The 20,903-nt window shown below is 48.1% G+C and overlaps 1 protein-coding gene across 2 annotated transcripts in view; it reads right to left on the bottom strand.

Moving 5' to 3' along the window:
- Window positions 1–9,156: 9,156 nt before the first annotated feature.
- The window catches only part of LOC140395085 (inactive tyrosine-protein kinase PEAK1), a 139,311-nt gene continuing 127,564 nt past the window's right edge, over window positions 9,157–20,903 (bottom strand). For both annotated transcript variants that reach the window (XM_072482469.1, XM_072482468.1), the window contains one exon: window positions 9,157–12,112. In XM_072482469.1, the coding sequence (XP_072338570.1) occupies window positions 11,000–12,112 (1,113 nt within the window). In that variant the 3' untranslated portion in view covers window positions 9,157–10,999. The remainder of the gene's footprint in view (window positions 12,113–20,903) is intronic.

Here is a 20,903-nt window from a genome sequence, read left to right on the forward strand (position 1 = left end):
GTCAGGCTATTCAGTCATGGAGGGAATCACAGATTAGCCTGATCCATTTTCCGCTTGGTCTCAATGGACTGTGATTAGGAAATGAAACCTCGGATGATTTTATTTTGCCATCACCCAGAGCTGATCAGGTCAATGGTGTAACCCCATTTAGACCTGGCTGAGAGCAGCTTACTGTTACGACACCATGGGCTAGTGTGCGGTCAATTCCAGCCCCACTTGACCTGGAGTCGCAACACAAGTGATATTAACAATTAATTCTTAGAAAATACTCAGAGTCTTTGGTCTTTGGCTGCCCAATAACTACAGTCACCAGGTTTATAAATGTAAACATAATTATTTTTTTATTAACAACAATAACTATAATTAAATATACAGCAAATACAACTGATGAACTGTTGACTAATTCCTAACCCCCACCCCTTGCTTTAACTCACCCCACCGTCTACACAAACACACACACACATACGACAGACAACCACAGAGGGAAAAGGGTGTGTAAAATAATGATGAAAGTAAAAGGATAAGAATCGTTGTTTCAGATGGACATCTTCCATTACACCGTTCTTCAATCTAGGCGTTCAATTGGAGGTTTTTGTTTTCAGTCTGAAATGGTTTTCACTGTAGATTCATCCAGGTTCGCTGCAGGTTCAGAAACCAGCAGATAGGCTGTATTTATGGCGAGAGAGAGAGAGACAGTTGCTCACAACTGGTCCTCTCAGCATCCAGGATCCGACTCTCACTTCCTGCGCCTTGTGAAAACCATCCCACTCGAGTGGGATGCAATCACCGCCTGGGGTTAATCTAGGACAAAGGTTCGGCACAACATCGTGGGCCGAAGGGCCTGTTCTGTGCTGTATTTTCTATGTTCTATGTCACCGGGCACAATCCAGCCTTTTGTCAATTCATTGGCCATCTGCCAACCAATGAAACCAAATCCCTCCAATCTCCCGACTGCCAAAAGGTCTGAGTTTTATTTTGTTCAGAAGCTAAACCGCCAAAGCACAGTGTACCATTTTGCAACTTTTAAGTGTCATGATATTCAAACACACATCACAACACACACATCATGATAGACAGACCAACAGACCAATTAGCACACATAACACGACAGCCAATCACAGACAAGAGCAGACACAGTATAAGACAAGAAACACAACACCTCCTGGTCAGTCCATCTGGAGACAGGACAAGGCCAGGACCTCATTAACAAGACACTCACACAGTCACCACGTGCTGAGTACCAAGTCAGATGTGTAAATAACTAGTTGGAATAAAACTGCGTTGTACCAATCGCAACCGTGTTGGTCCGTCTGTACCTCAGAGCACCCAACACCACATGGTACCAGTGAGTGAATCGATACTTACCGGCAAATCTGCCATCCTGAGCCATGGACACCCACAACAAATCGCAGCCGTTGCAAGTCGCTGGGAACCTGGGCACCAATTGGAAGCTCTTCAAGCAGCGATTCGAACTGTTCATGCGAGCCAACGAAAAACAGGGCGCCTCGGATGAAACAAAGATTGCCATGCTCCTCACTACCACCGGTCAGCACGCCATCGATGTATACAACTCCTTGGTGTTCGCGGAAGGCGAGAACAAATCTAAATATGACACGGTCCTCCTCAAGCTCGACCAGCACTTCAACGTTGAGGTCAATGAAAGCTTTGAGAGGTATATCTTTCAGCAGCGCCTACAAGGTAAGGATGAGCTCTTTCAGTCCTTTCTGACGCACCTCCGCATACTCGTGCAGTCCTGTGGTTATGGCACTACCTCCGAGTCCATGATCCGGGACCAGATCGTTTTTGGCATTGCCTCCAGTGGCCTACGCCAGTAGCTTCTAAAAATTAAAGGCCTGACCTTAGCATCTGCAGTTGAAGCCTGTGTCCTGCATGAAAATGCGACCAACCGCTATGCCCAATTTCAGGCGACCGAATCGGCACGGAGGGGGTCCCAAGCAATCGAATCAGCAAGCCAGGCCGCCCACGAGGCCGAACGCATCCAGGCAATCGAGTTTCTCCCGGCCCGCGGCCCGGACGTGGGCGGCCGTTTCGCGCGCTTTTTGAGGCCGCCCGCGTTTGTGCGCGCCAAAACCTACGGCAACACTGAGGGACGTGCTGCGCAGGCGCGCCCAACGCAAGACCGAACTGCGCATGCGCAGTGGCGTAACGAACACCATGACGTCATGACGTGCGGCAACTGTGGAGCTGCACATTTAAAAGGGTAATGTCCTGCAAAAACCCGACAATGCCTACGCTGTGGCAAGCTGGGCCACTACGCTGCCTACTGTCGAGCGGCTCAACCTGTGGATCTGCCACATCTCCGACAACCTCGCAGACACGTGCGGACCATCCAGCCTCCCCATTACGACATCCAAACCGACGACACAGATGACCAAGACGCCTTCCGGGTTGCGGTCATTGATGTGAACCGGGTCAACACCATCAATCTGGCCGATGAATGGAGTGCCACCCTGGTGATCAACCCAAATTCGTCGCCCACCTACTAGACTGGACTTATGAGCCTGTTCACACGTCAAATTTTAGCAACTACTGTATTGTAACATGTCACTGTTTTATTGTTCCAGGCCTCGTTTGATCGGTCCAAATTTCAACGTTCTTCTTCTTTTGTTATGGTACAACCTCGTTAGAATGTCACACCTGACATCGCCCCTTGTATATAGTTACACCACATGTACATGCTGTAAATATCACGCACACACACCTTTAGCTGCACTCAGGACACATTTATATTTATAACCACGTAGGCACATAATCTTGTAAAAAAGGGAGGATGTCATGATATTCAAACACACATTACAACACACACATCATGATAGACAGACCAACAGACCAATTAACACACATAACACGACAGCCAATCACAGACAAGAGCAGACACAGTATAAGACAAGAAACACGACACCTCCTGGTCAGTCCATCTGGAGACAGGACAAGGCCAGGACCTCATTAACAAGACACTCATACAGTCACCACGTGCTGAGTACCAAGTCAGATGTGTAAATAACTAGTTGGAATAAAACTGCGTTGTACCAATCGCAACCGTGTTGGTTCGTCTGTACCTCAGAGCACCCAACACCACATTCCGTTCCTCACTTCCTCTGCTCGACTTAAAGGTGTATGTCCATTAAATATCCATGGATCAAAATGATAACCACAAAGTAAAAGAAATGGGAAATAAGGTAATCAACAGGAAGAGTCCTTACATTACTCAATACAGACAAAGATCGGCCTTTCATTCTATTTAAAGCAGAGTGACTATAAGAACATAGAACAATACAGCGCAGTACAGGCCCTTCGGCCCACGATGTTGCACCGAAACAAAAGCCATCTAACCTACACTATGCCATTATCATCCATATGTTTATCCAATAAACTTTTAAATGCCCTCAATGTTGGCGAGTTCACTACTGTAGCAGGTAGGGCATTCCACGGCCTCACTACTCTTTGCGTAAAGAACCTACCTCTGACCTCTGTCCTATATCTATTACCCCTCAGTTTAAAGTTATGTCCCCTCGTGCCAGCCATTTCCATCCGCGGGAGAAGGCTCTCACTGTCCACCCTATCCAACCCCCTGATCATTTTGTATGCCTCTATTAAGTCTCATTTTAACCTTCTTCTCTCCAACGAAAACAACCTCAAGTCCATCAGCCTTTCCTCATAAGATTTTCCCTCCATACCAGGCAACATCCTGGTAAATCTCCTCTGCACTCGCTCCAAAGCCTCCACATCCTTCCTGTAATGCGGTGACCAGAACTGTATGCAATACTCCAAATGCAGCCGTACCAGAGTTCTGTACAGCTGCAACATGACCTCCCGACTCCGGAACTCAATCCCTCTACCAATAAAGGCCAACACTCCATAGGCCTTCTTCACAACCCTATCAACCTGGGTGGCAACTTTCAGGGATCTATGCACATGGACACCTAGATCCCTCTGCTCATCCACACTTTGAAGAACTTTACCATTAGCCAAATATTCCGCATTCCTGTTATTCCTTCCAAAGTGAATCACCTCACACTTCTCTACATTAAACTCCATTTGCCACCTCTCAGCCCAGCTCTGCAGCTTATCTATATTCCTCTGTAACCTGCTACATCCTTCCACACTATCGACAACACCACCGACTTTAGTATCGTCTGCAAATTTACTCACCCACCCTTCTGCGCCTTCCTCTAGGTCATTGATAAAAATGACAAACAGCAACGGCCCCAGAACAGATCCTTGTGGTACTCCACTTGTGACTGTACTCCATTCTGAACATTTCCCATCAACCACCACCCTCTGTCTTCTTTCAGCTAGCCAATTTCTGATCCACATCTCTAAATCACCCTCAATCCCCAGCCTCCGTATTTTCTGCAATAGCCTACCGTGGGGAACCTTATCAAACGCTTTGCTGAAATCCATATACACCACATCAACTGCTCTACCCTCATCTACCTGTTCAGTCACCTTCTCAAAGAACTCAATAAGGTTTGTGAGGCATGACCTACCCTTCACAAAGCCATGCTGACTATCCCTGATCATATTATTCCTATCTAGATGATTATAAATCTTGTCTCTTATAATCCCCTCCAAGACTTTACCCACTACAGACGTGAGGCTCACCGGTCTATAGTTGCCGGGGTTGTCTCTGCTCCCCTTTTTGAACAAAGGGACCACATTTGCTGTCCTCCAGTCCTCTAGCACTATTCCTGTAGCCAATGATGACATAAAAATCAAAGCCAAAGGTCCAGCAATCTCTTCCCTGGCCTCCCAGAGAATCCTAGGATAAATCCCATCAGGTCCCGGGGACTTATCTATTTTCAGCCTGTCCAGAATTGCCAACACCTCTTCCCTACGTACCTCAATGCCATCTATTCTATTAGCCTGGGGCTCAGCATTCTCCTCCACAACATTATCTTTTTCCTGAGTGAATACTGACGAAAAATATTCATTTAGTATCTCGCCTATCTCTTCAGATTCCACACACAATTTCCCATCCCTGTCCTTGACTGGTCCTACTCTTTCCCTAGTCATTCGCTTATTCCTGACATACCTATAGAAAGCTTTTGGGTTTTCCTTGATCCTTCCTGCCAAATACTTCTCATGTCCCCTCCTTGCTCGTCTTAGCTCTCTCTTTAGATCCTTTATCGCTACCTTGTAACTCTCCATCGCCCCAACCGAAACTTCACACCTCATCTTCACATAGGCCTCCTTCTTCCTCTTAACAAAAGATTCCACTTCCTTGGTAAACCACGGTTCCCTCGCTCGACGCCTTCCTCCCTGCCTGACCGGTACATACTTATCAAGAACACGCAGTAGCTGATCCTTGAACAAGCCCCACTTGTCCAGTGTGCCCAACACTTGCAGCCTACTTCTCCACCTTATCCCCCCCAAGTCACGTCTAATGGCATCATAATTGCCCTTCCCCCAGCTATAACTCTTGCCCTGCGGTGTATACTTATCCCTTTCCATCATTAACGTAAACGTCACCGAATTGTGGTCACTGTCCCCAAAGTGCTCTCCTACCTCCAAATCCAACACCTGGCCTGGTTCATTACCCAAAAACAAATCCAACGTGGCCTCGCCTCTTGTTGGCCTGTCAACATATTGTGTCAGGAAACCCTCCTGCACACACTGTACAAAAAGCGACCCATCTATTGTACTCAAACTATATCTTTTCCAGTCAATATTTGGAAAGTTAAAGTCTCCCATAATAACTACCCTGTTACTTTCGCTCTTATCCAGAATCATCTTCGCCATCCTTTCCTCTACATCCCTAGAACTATTAGGAGGCCTATAAAAAACTCCCAACAGGGTGACCTCTCCTTTCCTGTTTCTAACTTCAGCCCATACCTCGGAAGAAGAGTCCCCATCTAGCATCCTCTCCGCCACCGTAATACTGCTCTTGACTAGCAGCGCCACACCTCCCCCTCTTTTGCCTCCTTCTCTGAGCTTACTAAAACACCTAAACCCCGGAACCTGCAACATCCATTCCTGTCCCTGCTCTATCCATGTCTCCGAGATGGCCACAACATCGAAGTCCCAGGTACCAACCCATGCTGCCAGTTCCCCTACCTTGTATTGTGGATACTGTGTTCTCACAGAGAGATCTCGGTGTCCATGTACATAGATCCCTGAAAGTTGCCACTCAGGTTAAGAGGGTTGTTAAGAAGGCGTACGGTGTGTTAGCTTTTATTGGTAGAGGGATTGAGTTTCGGAGCCATGAGGTCATGTTGTAGCTGTACAAAATTCTGGTGCGGCCGCATTTAGAGTATTGCGTGCAATTCTGGTCACCACATTATAGGAAGGATGTGGAAGCATTGGAAAGGGTGCAGAGGAGATTTACCAGAATGTTGCCTGGTATGGAGGGAAGATCTTATGAGGAAAGGCTGAGGGACTTGAGGCTGTTTTCGTTAGAGAGAAGAAGGTTAAGAGGTGACTTAATTGAGGCATACAAGATGATCAGAGGATTGGATAGGGTGGACAGTGAGAGCCTTTTTCCTCGGAAGGTGATGTCTAGCACGAGGGGACATACCTTTAAATTGAGGGGAGATAGATATAAGACAGACGTCAGAGGTACGTTCTTTACTCAGAGAGTAGTAAGGGTGTGGAATGCCCTGCCTGCAACAGTAGTGGACTCGCCAACACTAAGGGCATTCAAATGGTCATTGGATAAACATATGGATGATAATGGAATAGTGTAGATGGGCTTTAGATTGGTTTCACAGGTCGGTGCAACATTGCGGGCCGAAGGGCCTGTACTGCGCTGTAATGTTCTGTGTTCTAATGTCCAAATGTCACATTTATTGGTACAAGGTATACAGGAGTGTTTGAATCAATAATTTATCTTCTTTTTTAAAAAGTATTTTTTATTGGTTTTGCATTTATAATAACATTGCAAGGAACATCACACAGTAATAAAGAGATAGCTACAGAGTGGGTATGTGAGGAAGAAAAAAAGGAAGAAAAAGGAAAAAAGAAATTAGGTGCATAAACATTTTTAATACAAAGGCAGCGTGAGTACACTTATTAGTTGCTAGTCACAAACCGATCGTGGAGCAGGCTGGTGAATTGCTTCCACGTGTGGTGGAACTCTTCTTCTGATCCTCAAATAGAGAATTTAATCTTTTCCAATTTAAGGAATTCCACTAAGTCGGACAGCCAGTCCACGGCCTTGGGTGGCGCTGCAGATCTCCAGCCGAGCAGGAGTCTCTGGCGGGTGATCAGGGAGGCAAAGGCTAGGGCATCTGCCCCTCTCTCTGTAAAGAGTTCTGGCTGTTCCGATACCCTGAAGACCGCCACTAATGGGTATGGCTCCACCCTCACCCCCACAACCTTGGGCATGGTCTCGAAAAAGGCGGTCCCGTTCCCGACAAGGACCAGAACATGTGGTTGGCCGAGCCTCCCTGTTTACATTTTTCCTCCACCTCCGTGAAGAACCCATCGTGCGTGTTCTGGTCAAGTGCGCCCTGTGCACTACATTTAACTGCATTAGGCCCAGCCCTGTGCATGAGGAGGTGGAGTTCGCCCTATGCAGTGCTTAATGATTTATCTTCTTGACTGCAGTGAATGTCACAGGGCAGGGTTTTCCCTTTGCGCACTGCAGCAGGTGTAATGACATGTGGGGAGGGATAATGTGGTGGGAGGCCCAAAAATCGGTTTCAAGCTGGCGTGAAATGATGATGGGGTCTTCCGTCACTGCCCATCATGGCAGACTGCATTTCCTGCCAGAGACTGGCGTGAAACCGATTTGCATCCTGTTAATAAGATGCAGATGAAGACCCAACTGGAATCAGCACCCTTCCCCCCCACCCCCCCCCCCCATCCCACCACCCCGCCCCCGCCCCCCCACCCCCATCCCCACCCCCTATGTCCGATTTTCTGTGACACCAGCAGGAAATATCGCCTGTCCAGAACACGTCTGGATCAATGCGACATGTAAAAGCCGAGACTTACCTTAAAATACCTTGGGCAGGTGCCAGAGATCCGATCAGAAGATGGAGGCCTCCAGTGACCGGACCCTGGAGCACCACGGGCAGCACTGGGTGGGTGGAATAGCGACTGAGTGGATCAACGCAGCAGCATCCAGAAGGCGGATGTCCTCAGCACAGCAGCTCCGACCAGGGATTGGGCCCTCATCAAGGGCGGGGTGTGCAAAGAAGGGTAGGACAAATTCTGAGGTAGTGAGGGGCTCAGGGTGAGAGGGCCATCGTGAGGTTTGGGAATTCTGGGGGAAGAGAGAATAATTGGGGTCTCTTACAGTCAGCTGGAATGTCGCAGGAGGGTGTGAAAGCATGGTTGGCTATAGCCAAGGGGAGTGTCATGATATACAGACACACACATAATGATATTGTAGTACCCTCAATAACGACACAAGAGTGTGGAATGGTAAATGAAGGCTTTAATAAGCAGAGAACTAGCCAGCTACAGAGACATGTGCTTACTGAGTGCCGCCTACAGGGCGTCACCTTATATACGGCTCCCTGGTGGGCGGAGCCAGAGGCGGAGTCCCCCGGGTTCTAAACCTGGTCTTAAAGGGGCATCACCTACATGGTGTTAAGGGTACAGTAACCATTCATCACAGATATACAGGCAAGCAACTAATGGACACAGAGAACAGGACATGACCAATAAGCAGGTAGGACACTCAGGAGTGGGATCTGACTATAAAAGACACGAGGCACTCACACTCCACCTCTTTCCACTGATGAACATCTAGAGAGTCAGCCAAGGGTGTTGTTACAATCTCACACCTCCACCACGTGGCTAAGAGCTAGTCTGGTTCAGTCAGACAGAGTAACCATACTTAAGTTAGCAGAGAGTCGAACTCACAGAGAACTGTGCTAACTGTGCCATTAGTTCAATAAACCTGATTGAACTAACTTCAAGGTCTGGAGTATCTTTTTGATCTATGCTGCATCCAGTTGCAGCCAGTGTTATACCAGTGTACCTAACACGACAGGGAGGAGGGCGTCTATCCCGGCTTGAAAGTGTATAGGGGGTGGGGGGGTCGGTGGAGTCAATAGTGGACTCCTGGGGTGCAAACCGAGGGTAACCGGTAGGAGGGTTTGGTAAGGGTCCAAGGGGACAGAGAGTTTCCTTCTCTCTCCACCCCAATATTTACTGAAGTAAATCTCAAACAAAACTATAATATATTCTCAAATCATTATGAGACTTGCAACTTTTATTTGAAATAAATGAAAGCAATGAACATTAATAATCTAATACATAGCACAATTAATGAAAGAGAGATAGAACGGAAAATCATTGTACCAGTGGAACATTCTAGAAAAGTTTCAAATCGCAGTTGAATTCTGGACATCGGATGCCTAATACCTTTCCACAGAATTCACATCAGCTCGGCTGCTTTCGAACGTCAAGAGAAATTCAGAGTTAAAGTAAGATTTTTGAGACCCCTCAAGGTGTGGTCTTCAATATTTCTGGGAAGATGATAACTGATTATTCAGAAGAAACCAAGTTCTCCACTCTCCAATCACTTAATAGTAAACCTGTCAGATTATGATTACGATGCTGCTGAAAGAGTTTGTTGCTGCGGAAAATTTGCTATTCACATTTACTGGGAGGCATTATCATTCCAGAGTTAGAGAATCATAAATGGCACAGAAGGAGGCCATTTGATCCAACAGGCCTATGTCTGTTCTTTGAAAGAGCTAGTGAGTTAGCCCCTCTCCCTTGCTCTTTCTCCACAGTCCTACAGTTTTCTCACATAAGGATCCAATTCCCTTAACATTAACATTGAATCTGCTTCCATCACCCTTTCAGGCTGTGCACTCCACTCTACAGTAAGCTGAGCAGATTTTAGCATGTGAAAGTGTTGCGGAACTAGGCGCATTGCCTGAATGGAAATTCAGTTGTTATCATAGAATCCCTACAGTGCAGAAGGAAGTCAATCGGCCCATTGTATCTGCACCGACCCTCTGAAAGAACACCTTGCCTAGGCCCACGCCCCCAACCTATCCCCTTAACCCAGTAATCCCACCTAACATTTTGGACACGAAGGAGCAATTTTAGCATGGCCGATCCACCTAAACTGCACATCTGTGGACTGTGTGAGGAAACGGGAAAACCCGGAGGAAACCCACGCAGACACGGGGAGAAGGTGCAAACTCCACACAGTCACCCAAGGCTGGAATTGAACCCGGGTCCCTGGCGCATTGAGGCAGTAGTGCTAACTGTGCCATTGTGCCACCCGTTAAGGACACTGAAATACGTGAGCGCAAAACTATCATCAATTGCCCTAAAAGAAAGACCGACCTGGTTCACTAATGGGAAGGAAATCTGCCGACCTTATCTGGTCTAGCCTACATGTGACTCCGCTGCTTTTCTTCACTCTTCTTCTGAATGCCTTCATTCTGCCGCTTGGTTAAGTAAGCATTGGAGTTCCTACTTTCTCTGTGTAAATCATCATTTTTCATAAATGAATCCGCAGAGTGAATGTTGGTCGGCTAGCTGGCTGAAGGCAGCGCTGCCAAGTCTGTTATTAGCCTTTCCCAATATACATGTGCACTGAATTTCCAGCAGGATTTTGTTGACAGCAACTAGTACTGGGAACATCACCCGATTTTAACCTATTCCCTTGAGCCCCTTCTCGTATCCTGAATATAGCCGGGACTGAGATCAACTAACTTAGTCCAGGTTATTGAAAATTGAGGCCTATATGGATCAATACCACACAAGATGTGTTTAACATGCTAAACCATCGGGGAAAGATTAGAAATATTTGGGAAATACGGCTTAACAGGTTAGAGTAATGATAGATATGTTTCATCATCCAAACACAACTGATGGATTCCAGTTTCACTGAACAGAAGTACGTAAATAAAGCATTAAGGCAGATAAATCAAATTCTTCTGACCGTAATATGTTATACAATCTGATATAGCATAAATATTTGTTCTTGCGGTTGTCCTGGTACAAATGGCAATCTATTATACGCAGTAGAAGCTGGATACTTGCACTAGTTTCAATTTCTGAGTCAACACCCTTCTTCCAGTAGAATCTGTAACACTTCTAGTGCATGATGCACTGAGTTAGGAGTAGCGAATGCAAAGTATTGACAGCAAAGCCAATCTTCCAGGTTTTCTTGGCTCACATCGTCGAGAAATATTTCCCCGAACTTCAGCATCAGCAGAACGCGTTTAACATCCAGCCAGTTTGTCAGCAACTGAGGAGGGTCTTTGAATCCAGTGTTCAGACTGAACACGTTGGGGCATGGACCCCAAAGTAAGGCCTGTAAGATGCTCTTTGCTTGATGGATATGTATTCTTTCACTCGGATCTGCCCGCAAGAGTAAGTGGGAAAGATGTTGAAGCCCTTTAGAATAAACAGATCGCTGGGGAATCTGAGGCAGCTCTTCTGTTTTATACTCTTCATATTCCTTCTGGTTTGAAATGCTCTCAATTGGATTTGACATGTGCAGAACTTCATAGATCAAAATGCCTAATTGAAACTCATCAACCTTCTTGTACCGAGTTGTTGACATTATTTCAGGCGCTAACCGGGTCTGATCTGGGTGCAGTTTTTGATCAGTGGCTGTATTATTTTGTTTTGCTTTGGAGAAGTTGCTGATAATAAGTCTCGGCAGCTGAAGATTATTACTTTGTGCTTTGCCTCGTGGTGCAGGCACCTTAACCAACAGCAGGTTTTCTAGGCGGAGGTCACAATGTGTAACGTTATGATCTTTAAGGTGTTCCAACCCTAGACACAACTGCAGAAGAAGGAGGCTTACTTGACGTTCGTAGACGTCTGCCTGGGTCTCGTGGAGTGCTGCTGATTCTTTTACAAAATCTGCCATAGTTTGGGAGGGAACCTCCTGTGTGATGATCACAACCTGAGGCCTTTGGTTTGTGCTGCCATTTGGTTGAATTTTGGAAGTTTCTGCCACAGCTTCTGGCCCAGAACCGTTCTTTTCTGTCTCCGAATTATCAGGACTCAAGGCCGCATCTTCAGGAGGTAAGAGCTTTGTTGGGATTGTGGCAATAAAGTGTCCACACATCATTTGCACATTGAAATGGCGTGGGAGACCGTCCTGCAATGAAAGGCCACAAGGTTCTGTTTGCAGAGATTCTTGGTTCAGAGATTTGGCGACCTGCAATTGATAAAAATGAAAAGAAATGTGTAATTAAGAAGAAATATTTAAGAATATTACTCTCAGTAGGAAATTAGATCTGTTTCCATGGGTATGCGCAGATAAAAGTGTCACTGAGATGCACAAAATGGCAATCAAAGGTAGTGCCCCAAACTGGGCAGCACGGTAGCATTGTGGTTAACATAATGGCTTCACAGCGCCAGGGTCCCAGGTTCAATTCCCGGCTTGGGTCACTGTCTGTGCGGAGTCTATGCATTCTCCCCGTGTCTGCGTGGGTTTTCTCCGGGTGCTCCGGTTTCCTCCCACAATCCAGAGATGTGCAGGGGTAGGTGGATTGGCTGTGCTAAATTGCCCTTAGTGTCCAAAAACGGTAAGGTGGAGCTACAGGGATAGGGTGGAAGTGTGGGATAGGGTGGAGGTGTGGGCTTAGGTAGGGTGCTCTTTCCAAGGGCTGATGCAGACTCGATGGGCCTCCTTCTGCACTGTAAATTCTTGTTCTGTTCTGTGAACCGAGTAAGTAAAGTGTAATTGTGATGCCTGTAGATTTAACTGTTGCTAAGGCATTGACAGTACCACGCCCCCTTTCATAGATACACTTGCATTTTGATTTTGAGCATTTCTCATTTGACAATGTTTAATAATAAAACTAGAAACTAATAATTGAATCAACTTACTATCCATCTGCTAGTAAGTTTATGGACAAAAATAACAAAATTCACCTAGTAATTGCAGAAAATTATATTCTTCTTAATCCCATGGGCTGTAATTTTACACACCGGACCAGTGTTAAGAGTCAACCACATTGTTGTGGATCTGGAGTCACATGTAGGCCAGACCAAGTAAGGGCGGCAGATTTCCTTCTCCAAAGGACATTAGTGAACCAGATGGATTTTTACACCAATCGAGTCATAGTCAGTGTTTTAATTCCAGGCTTTTATTGAATTCAAATTTCACCATCTGCCAAGGTGGGGTTCGAACCTGGGTCCCCAGAGCATTACCCTAAATCTCTGGATTGCTAGCCCAGTGACAATACCACTGCACCACCACCTCCCCTTAACCTCTTTTGTTTGTCACAGTGGACACTCAGAACTGCTACACAAACCAAATTGTTTCTTTGGCTTCACTGTAGACTTTCGAACTGCATTAGTACAGTTTCTGAAATAGAATTGTTTTGGGGGATTTTTACATGTGTAAATATAGAAGCAAAATTTTTAAAGATTTGATTCCTGATGTAACCTATCTTTCAGTATTGAGTGCCCATTTCTCATTCTTGATGTATATGTGTTCAAACCACAAGGTCTAATCAACGTTTCTTCAATTTCCTGGTGCTGGTGACAAGTTATAATTCCAAAAGGCCAGAGCACATTTCACAATTCACAACAGGATGTTCAAATAACAAATCGTTATTATGAAAGCAAAATGCTTCATGAAATCAAAAAATAAATCAGAAAATGCTGGATACACCAGCGGGTCTGGAAGCATGGGCGGGATTCTCCCCTACCCGGCGGGGCTAGGCCCGCACCTTTAGGGGCTAGGCCCGCCCCGGAGTGGATGGTGCCCCGCCAGCTGGCGTGGAAGGCCATTGGCGCCACGCCAGCCGGAACCGAAGGGACTCCGCCAGCCGGTGCGAGTCCGCGCGTGCGCGGGAGCGTCAGCGGCTGCTGACGTCATCCCCACGCATGCGCGGGGGGGGTCACCTATGCGTCGGCTATCGCGGAGGCCTACATGGCCGACGCATAGGAAAGGAGTGCCCCCATGGCATAGGCCCGCCCGCGGATCGTTGGGCCCCTATCGGCGGAACCGGCATAGAAGCAGCGGGACTTCAGCCCATCGCGGGCCGGAGAATCGCCGGGGGGAGGGCCCACCGACTGGCGCGGCGCGATTCCCGACCCCGCCGAATCTCCGGTGCCGGAGAATTCGGAACCCGGCGGGGGCGGGATTCACGCCACCCGCCGGCGATTCTCCGACCCGGCGGGGGGTCGGAGAATCCCGCCCCATCTGTGGAGAGAGAAACGGAGCTAATGGCCAGGATGTTCCTAATCCTGCGGGACAGATTGTGGCGAACCAGCAGAACATCCATTGACTTGCTGTGGGAATTTCCATACTCAGTGGGACCGGAAATCCCCGGCCAGTGTCTCAGACTTTGACATTCATTGCAAGGGGGACGGAGTATTAAAGGAGCGAATTCTTTCTACAACTATATAGGGCCTTGGTGAGACCACACCTAGTTTTGATCTGGGAGGGATATACTGACATTCGAAGCAGTTTAGAGAAGGTTCACTCGGCAGGTTCTTCAGATGAAAAGATTTTCTTGTGAGGAAAGGTTGAGCTGGTTTGGTCTATGTTCATTGGAGTGAAGCAGAGGGAATCAGAGGAGGAAGATATGGAACTTAATGGCATGGTGCAATGACAACAATCTCTCCCTCAATGTCAACAAAACTAAGGACCTGGTCATTGACTTCAGGAAACAAAGTGTCGTGCACACCCCTGCCTGTATCAATGGGGCCAAGGTGGAGATGGTTGACAGCTTCAAATTGCTAGTTGTAAAAATCAACAACAATCTCTCCTGGTCCACCCACGTCGACGCTACAACCAAGAAAGCACAACAGCGTCTATACTTCCTCAGGAAATTAAGGAAATTCGGCATGTCCACAATGACACTTACCAATTTCTATAGGGTGCTCCTTCCAAGGGCAGGTGCAGACATGATGGGCCAAATGGCCTCCTTCTGCCCTGTAAATTCTATGATTCTATGAAGGCCTGGTTGTAGCAACGCAAATTGGGAATGTGCATGAGGCCAGAATAGGAGGAGTGCTGAGATCTCACAGCGTTGGGTGGGGTTACTGGGATAGGGTGGAGGTGTTGACGTTGGGTAGGGTGCTCTTTCCAAGAGCCGGTGCAGACTCGATGGGTCGAATGGCCTCCTTCTGCATTGTAAATTCTATGATTGTAGGGTGATTAGAGCTTACATAAATAAATTATCTGCATGGGATGATGTGGCAAAAATTGTGTGTAATTTCCTGCTATTGGTAAAGTAGATCTATCCCTGTAGTTTCATACTTCCTCAATAGAATGTGAATCCCAGAGCTGCTCTTTACTTCCTCACTTACAATACTTACAATAAAACGAAAACAATTTACTGGAGCTGCACAACTTGTGGCACAATTTTCTGATCCTCTGCTGGTGGTGTTTGCAAACGGGGGCCTATATTCTCCAGGCGCCCTTTCTGCCCCTCTTCTGTCTGCCCCCAACCTGTCCACACTTTTACAGAGGCTGAGTAAGGCCTATGGAGGCTCAATCAGGACCCTTGGCCACTAAAGGGTTGTTTCTCGTCCCATCTCAATTTTGAGGCTGGCAGCACGGGGGAAAGGTTTGAAGGGGGAATCTGGCAGGTCACCATGCTCAGGAGTTGGGCAGAAAGGGGTGGGTTGGTGGGGGTGGGGGACGCCCCCCTAAAGGGCTGTCTTTCCACATTGGCTACCCCCCGCCCCCCCCCCCCCCCCCCTCACACACACACACAAGGTGGTCCCACCGGTGCCCCCTCCCTCCCTCGGTCTCTCCATCGAGACCCCTAGCTCTCCTCCCATCTCCTCTCTGTAGTGAGCCTCCCCACACACATTTACTTGGTCTGGACTCCGGGATTTCGAATCTGGGGACTGCTTGTAGTCCCAGTCCTGGCTATCGTTGCCTCTGAGATGGGATTTCTCACTGAGTGAGGGGTGGAAGTCCTGTCCCCAGCCAATTAACTCTCTATGGAACAATAGCTGTGGGGAATCCGGGATCGAGCGGGGTGACATTCCTTCTCAACTCTTTGGGTGGCAGAGGGCGGGAAATGATGGAGGTTGGGTTCAACAGATGGCAGTGCTAAGACTAGTTATGCACCTGTCTTGGAAGAAAGCGTAAATAATGTGACGGACAGCTGCACTGGGAGAATACAGTGTTGTAGAACCTAAAGAATGACAGTGACAGTCAGCTAAAAAGCGTGAGACAGCTTCCCAGTACCAGAGTCAGTTCATAAAAATAAACTGTTACTCAACCACGAGGCTTTACAAGGAGTAACCAATTAAACACCGCACAGTAACTCTATAAAGTCCCAAACAAAATGTACTGGCTATTTCTGGCTTCATTCAGGTCAATATACTTTCAAACTTTCCACCATCTGTTGCGTTTAGCTGTTTTGCTCAGTATTCCTGTTTGGCTAGGTTGGTAAAATCAGATTGACAGGATAAGATGTGATAGATTTCTGATCTTCCTGATAATGAATAAGTAAGTAGTGGTACATATTAAAATACAGATAAATGGACAGAAATTTGATCTACTTCGATACACCCTAAAAGAAATTGGAGCGCCAAGTCGTCCACGTGATCCTGATAACAAAATTGTAATGATGTTCTTTCCGATTTTCCCACTTTGCACTTAGCAGAAAGTCAACACATAGAAAAGAATCAGTAATGAATGTATTGATCTGACTAATTCAGGAATGTATTTTGCGCTTATATAACAAAGTTAATGTAACGGGCCTGAGACCTTACACTCTGGCTTGGATCCTCCGCTGCCTGCCATCGGTAGTGGGGTTCCCGGTGCGGCAGAGAATCGTGCATCTGGGGGAAAACAGGATCAATGCCTCCCCTCCCCCATCCACTCCGCTGGCGGGATTGGGGTTCACAGCCACTTAGCGGGCCTGGCACCAGAATCTCCAGGCCGGGAATCACGTGGGCGGGGATCACTACTGGTATTTGCCAGCGTGGCCCTGACGTGGTGGACCTCACCATGGGCCCAGGGGATAACCCCTGAAGGGACTTGCTCCCAAGGTTCACCCGAGGGACACCCTCGCCCCACAATTCCAGACCTGTCCACCCCACCTCCTCTAGACCCCTCCCAGCCCCCCTAGAGACCCTCTAAATAAAGTGACATTCCCATAGAGACTCCCTAAATAGGGACATCCCTCCAGGGACCTCCGAAATAGCAGGACCCCCCCAGAGAGCTCCTAACTAAAGGAAACCCCCCCCCACAATTCGTCTCTGGTGGGAGAACATAAGGCAGGATTCTCCGACCCCCCCCCCCCCTTTTCCCCCGGGGGTCAGCGTGAATCCCTCCCCGCCGCTCCGATACCGGCTGTCGTGTTCTCCGGCGCCGGTTTTCAGCAGCGGGGATCACGTCACGCCGGTCGGTGGCCGTTGTCAGCGGCTCCCCCCGGCAATTCTCCGGGCCCCGCTGGGCTAAGCAGCCGTCGGTTTCTGGCCAGTTCCGCCGGCGTGAAATGGACATGGTCCGGACCTGGCTGGTAGGCCGGCTGGTGCCATCCTCGGGGGGAGGGGGGGGGGGGATCCGAACCCAGGGGCATTCCTTCCTTCCGCGTCGGCCTCTGTAGGGCTCCGCCATGAACGGCGCAGAGAAGACACCCCCCTGCGCATGCACAAGAATACACAGGCCAGTCTGCGCATGCGTGGAACCACGTCGGCAGTTCTGCGCCTGTGCTAACTCGTGCCGGCCTTTCGCCGCCAGTTGGCACGGCGCCAACCCCTCCGCTGCTGGCCTAGCCCCCGGAAGTGCAGAGGATTCTGCAGCTTCCGGATGGCCCGACGCCGGAGTGGTCCACGCCATTTTTTTACACCGCCGTCGGGCCATCAGGGATTCGGGAGAATCCCGCCCACAGCCTCCCAAGTGGAGAATCCCAGCCTCTATAATTTTATGAAAAATATATATTTATATTATCACAGTTACTTTAAAGAAATTGGATAACGACCTTTCAAAGTGATTGAAGCTAATTGTGACTGTGATCCTTGAACAACAAGAGCCATTTGGCAGTATTGCACTGCCTTGCAACTTGTTATCACTGAAGAAACGCTGTAGAACTCAAATTCAAAGGGAATTATACACAGGCTACCTACATTTCATCAGCCAGGCCGGGCTATAAGAGGCTTCAAGTCTGCTAGGACAAAGAGCCCTGCAACCTTTTAAATTCTTAATGGTCGGAAGATTAACAATCTCAAGAAACAGACAAAGGAATATATACCTTTTGTCAAAGCCAAATTGGAGAGGTTAGAGTCATGTTACATGGCACCTGCAGCTGGGAGAACCACTTATACTGTCTTGCTGTACTGCAAATTAGTCTGCCATCATCCACCTAGAGCAGCTCAGGAAAGGGGCACTGTCCAGGCTTGGAAAGCTGCCCCCATCTACACTTTATGAACTTTCACCCCATTGCCTATAAGACTGATTAATCTGTGTGCCAACCTCATTGTGGAAGTCTCCTGGAATATACAGGTGGCTGTGCTGTGAGACCCTCTCTCGCATTTTTCGTGTCAAGATAAACTAACCCTCTGAGTTTACCCTACCTCGAGTTTGGTGTGGGGTTATTAATAGAAATTGGATCATACCAAAACTGTGGAGTTGGGAAACATGCCATTGCTTATAAAGGGAGAAATCAAAATCAAAACATCTTTCTTTTTACACACGGATGCTGAGAGGAGAAATCAGGAATGTTTAAATTAACCTTCTTCCCATCCGTAACACTGGTTGCAATTCTCCTGGTTTGGGTAGAAGTGAGGTGGGGAGGAGGGGGAAGGGGGGGGGAGGGGGGGGGCAGCTCCATTGGCATCTGCTATTGGCCAGAACGTCAGGATCCCATGCCTGATTCAGAGCTTAGAACATCATTCATTATGCACAGATGAGTTCCTCTCTTACTCTCTTGTGGGCCAGCAGCTGATTTGTCCACCTGTCCTCAACTGACAGTTTTGAAGGTCCCAGCGCAATATTTAAATGCCAGTCTCACACACTCATATCACTCTCTCTCTCTCGAGCCCACCTATCTTCACCAGACCCACCAACATGTTCAAACCTAGAAGCAAAAGGGTAGTAGCCTCGAGAAGAAGGCAGCACCATCACCAGTTTTTCGCACCAGGGCCCTTGAGCACCTTAGTCAGAATGAGGGCCCACCAACATGTCCTCCATCCCAGGGATGGCTCCGAGAAGCACACCAACACTTCTCCGGTCTGGCAGGCCGTTGCCCAGGAAGTCAGCACGGCTGCTATTTGCCTGCGAAGAACCGTCCACCTATCTCATCCGCTCTGCCAGGATAAGACCTCTCTCAGCTCGCTCCACGATCAAACTCTCAACATGGCAGCATGTACTCAAACAGCTACTCTCTTCACGGATCTCACACATCCATTCGCGGGAGACACGTATCAGCATTCATACTCTCATTGAGACTTTTACAGCGATAAAAAATAAAGTTGTCATAGCCCCAGGTGACCATAGGCATATGTGACTCTCTGTACATCTGGGCATCCTTACTGTTAGTGTCCCAAACTAAGACATGCACTTTAGAATGAGAGTCCGTACAGCTGGTCTGTACTTCCTTCACGGCAGTGTTTGCATTTTTACATGGCATGGGAAATGTCCAGCCTCAACTCACATCACTGTTCTTGCTGGCTGGACTTTTAGTTGACAGAATGAGCACATTACCAGATACCGATGACCACAGACAAGATCTGATCCCAGTGAGATTGAGCATTAAAGTTCCAAGTGTGATTGTAGGACCCGTCCTCTCAGCGATGGTTCAGCTTTCCTTCATAAGTCACAATACAGCTTGGAGAGCTAGAGGAGATGTCTCTTGATGATCGGACTTATCTTTACTCCACTTGAACCTTTTCAGCTGTGAGGGTATAACGGGTGCGCCTCCCAAGTCCCCCTCCTCCATGACATCATGCTGCTCATGTTGTCCCTCAGCTTCCCCCTGGGCTTCCTACATCTCCTCATCTTCACCTTCCGAGAGGTCTCCTCATCTTCACCTTCCGAGGAGGTCCCCTCCTCCTCCAGTTTGACCTCTGACAAGGCCTCACCCCCCTGCATCGCCAGATTGTGAAGGGCACAGCGACCTGTAATGATGCGGCAAACCCGCTCCGGTGCATATTGCAGAGCCAGCTGAGCGGTCCAGGTCTCTGAATCGTATCTTCAGCAGTCCTATAGTCTGCTCTATGAGGGAGTGAGCAGCGGTGTAACGTTCCTGGGCTGGAGTCGGAGAGTGATGTACCGGAGTCATTAGCCTCTGTTTAAGTGGGTCGCGCTATTCCCCCGGCAACCATCCCTGCACATTTCCTCTTTCCTCACCCTTTAAATATCCCAGGCCCCGGAGAGTGACTGAGGATGTAGGAGTCATGGCAACTCCCAGGGGACCATGCACAAACGTGCAGGATATGCTTTTGATGGGCACATACCAACTGCACGTTAAGCGAATAGAAGCCTTTGTGGTTGAAGAACCTCAAGGGCTGCGTCCAGGGAGCCTGTATACCACCTGTGTGTGTCTATTGCTCCCTGCACCCTGGGGAACCCAGAGATTGCTGAGAAGTCGGTGAATCCCTGAGCCTGGTTATCCTTGTTCACAGCAAAGTTTACATAATGATAGGCCCTCGTGCAAAGGGCATTGGTCACCAATGTGTTGCTGACTGTGAAATGCTACACAGGCCTCCTGGAAAGACCCAGAGTCAAAGAAATTGTGTTTACCATCACCTTCAAGGTCCTAGGCAGAGGGAAGCCTCCGAACCCACACGGTATTGAGTCTTCTTGGAGCATGTGCCATATGTGATGGACCACATCTCTGGGCAATCGCAGCCTTGCCCTGCACTCCTTTCATTCCTTTGTTGAAAGGACACTCGTGTACGATAGATGCTCGTGTTGCAAGTTATCTCCGTTGTCTGGGTCTCTGCTCCTCAGCCTCTTGTTGATGTCTACACTCTTCCTGGCCTTGTCCCACTTGCAGTGCCTCCTTATGGAGCGGCATGCACAGACA

This window comes from Scyliorhinus torazame, chromosome 18, assembly GCF_047496885.1.
Source record: "Scyliorhinus torazame isolate Kashiwa2021f chromosome 18, sScyTor2.1, whole genome shotgun sequence".
Taxonomy (NCBI): Eukaryota; Metazoa; Chordata; class Chondrichthyes; order Carcharhiniformes; family Scyliorhinidae; genus Scyliorhinus; species Scyliorhinus torazame.